The 2,378-nt window shown below is 53.4% G+C and overlaps 1 protein-coding gene across 1 annotated transcript in view; it reads right to left on the reverse strand.

Annotated features, from left to right (window-relative positions):
* Positions 1-1,220, reverse strand: part of BPI (bactericidal/permeability-increasing protein) — a 30,334-nt gene extending 29,114 nt beyond the window's left edge. The window contains exon 1 of the mRNA XM_010829170.1: positions 1,010-1,220. Within this exon, the coding sequence (XP_010827472.1) occupies positions 1,010-1,136 (127 nt within the window). The 5' untranslated portion in view covers positions 1,137-1,220. The remainder of the gene's footprint in view (positions 1-1,009) is intronic.
* Between the last annotated feature and the right edge of the window lie 1,158 nt (positions 1,221-2,378).

Consider the following 2,378-nt stretch of genomic DNA (forward strand, 5'->3'; position numbering starts at 1 on the left):
TTTTTTTTTTTTTTTTTTTTTCCACTCCAGTATTCTTGGGCTTCCCTTGTGGCTCAGCTGGTAAAGAATCCACCTGTAATGCAGGAGTCCTGGGTTCGATCCCTGGGTTGGGAAGATCCTCTGGAGAAGGGAAAGGCTTCCCACTCCAGTATTCTGGCCTAGAGAATTCCATGGACTGTATAGTCCATGGGGTTGTAAAGAGTCAGACATGACTGAGCGACTGTCACTTCACTTCGGTCATGTCCTGATTCCTCCGGGGGTCCACTGCCCCTGAGAGCCTGCCTTCTCCCGGGTCTGATGTCTCTGGCACCGGCTGTCCCCCACTGTTCTGCAGGTCATCTCTCTGCCACCGAGAGGCAGCATTGAGCAGCCCCACGCCGATACTTCACAGACCAGAGCTCAGATCCAGGCCACCCCCTTCCCCCTCCCTCCTTCCAGTCTGCCTGCTCATCTGTAAAGGTCACTAGTAACATTTTGTGCTTTTAGCATAGTGCCTAGACTCATATGAACAGGTCAGGAGGCTGCTTCATAACATTCTCTGCTGTGTCTGGGCCTGAGGGAATGGCCTGGGGGGATCCTCTCTGTGGCACCCGGGTGGCTACTGTGCAGAGTGTGGCTGCCAAGCACCACCGCTCCTCACGGAGCCTGAGCTCGGCCCACGCTAAGGACTGAGCCAGGGGCTGCCAGACGAGTATCAGGGCTGAGAACCAGCTAGGAAGGAAGTGAAGGGCCCAAGCCCGAATCGGTTATTGGGTAGAGGGAGGGGGACCCTGAGGGGCCTGAGCACTGGACTCAGAGTCCTCCAGACTAGGGTTCCATCCCCCCTGCTGCTGCCTCCCAGCTCTGTGACCTTGGGTAACTCACCCTGGCCCAGCTTCTTGCTCTGTAAGACGGGGTGAGAGGGCCGCCTTGAAGGAGCAGTGAGCAGGCCATAGCCTGGATTTATGGGCTGTACACGGCAGGTGCTCAGTCAGTGATGGGAGAGAAGGAAAGGAAGGCAGCCAGTTACCGTAGTCCAGGCCCTTCTGGGTGATCCTGGCCACGATGCCAGGGTTGGTAGTCGTCACCGCCGTGCCCAGGGCGGCCAGCAGCACCAGGGTTGCCCACCTCCGCGCGGTGTCAGGGCCTCTGGCCATGTCTTCGTCCTGCAGAGCTGCCAAAACCTTGAGGTCTTGGAGGGGAACCAGGGACCTATAAAGGAGGCAGCTGTGGAAATGCAAGTCAGGAGAACGGAGAAAGGAGGAAGGAACACGAGCAGGGGCGGAAGAGGGGGTGGGCGGCTGCCTGCCTGCGGTTCCCCACCGTATGGTGGGGCCACAGCCCCAGAACAGCCAGCAGTGCAGCCTGGGAGCCCTGTGTGTGTGTGTGCGTGCGTGTGCTGTGTGTATGTATGTGTGTTGTGTGTGTGGTTGCGTTTGGTGTGTGTGTGGTGTGGTATGTTGTATGTATGTGTGGTGTGTGTATGCACGTGTGGTGTGTTTGTGTGTGGGGTGTGTGTGTATGTGTGTATGCTTGGGGTGTGTGTGGTATGGTATATGTGTACGTATTGTGGTGTGTGTATGTATGCATGTGTGATGTGTGTATGATGTGTGGTGCATGTGTATGTATGTGTGGTCTATGTGTATGCATGTGTGGTGTGCGGTGTGCACGTATGTGTGTTATGTGTGGGATTGTGTTTGGTGTGTGTGCGTATGTGGTGTGGTATGTCGTATATATGTATGTGTGATGTGTTTGTGTGTGGTGTGTGTATATGTTTAGGGTATGTGTGGTATGGTGTGTGTGAATGTATTGTGGTGTGTGTATGTATGTGTGGTGTGTGTATGCATGCGTGATGTGTGTATGGTGTGGTGTGGTGTATGTGTATGTATGTGTGGTGTGTGGTTGTGTTTGTTGTGTGTGTATGTATGTGATGTGGTGTATTGTGTGTGGTGTGTGTGTATGTATGTGTGGTACGTGGTTGTGTGGTGTGTGTGTATGTATGTGTGGTGTGTGGTTGTGTGTGGTGTGGTGTGTTTGTGTGTGGTGTGTGTGTATGCATGTGTGGTGTGTTTGTGTGTGGTGTGTGTTTGTGTGTGGTGTGTGTGCATGCGTGTGTGGTGTGTTTGTGTGTGGTGTGTGTGTATGTATGTGTGGTGTGTGGTTGTGTGTGGTGTGGTGTGTTTGTGTGTGGTGTGTGTGTATGCATGTGTGGTGTGTTTGTGTGTGGTGTGTGTGTATGTATGTGTGGTGTGTGTTTGTGTGTGGTGTGTGTGTATGTATGTGTGGTGTGTGGTTGTGTGTGGTGTGGTGTGTGTATGTATATGTGGTGTGTGTATGTGGTGTGTATGGTATGTGTAAGTCAAGACCTGGCTCTGAGCGTCATTCCCCTCCCCTTCCCC

The sequence above is a fragment of the Bison bison genome, unplaced genomic scaffold (genome assembly GCF_000754665.1).
Source record: "Bison bison bison isolate TAMUID 2011002044 unplaced genomic scaffold, Bison_UMD1.0 scf7180017864500, whole genome shotgun sequence".
Taxonomy (NCBI): Eukaryota; Metazoa; Chordata; class Mammalia; order Artiodactyla; family Bovidae; genus Bison; species Bison bison.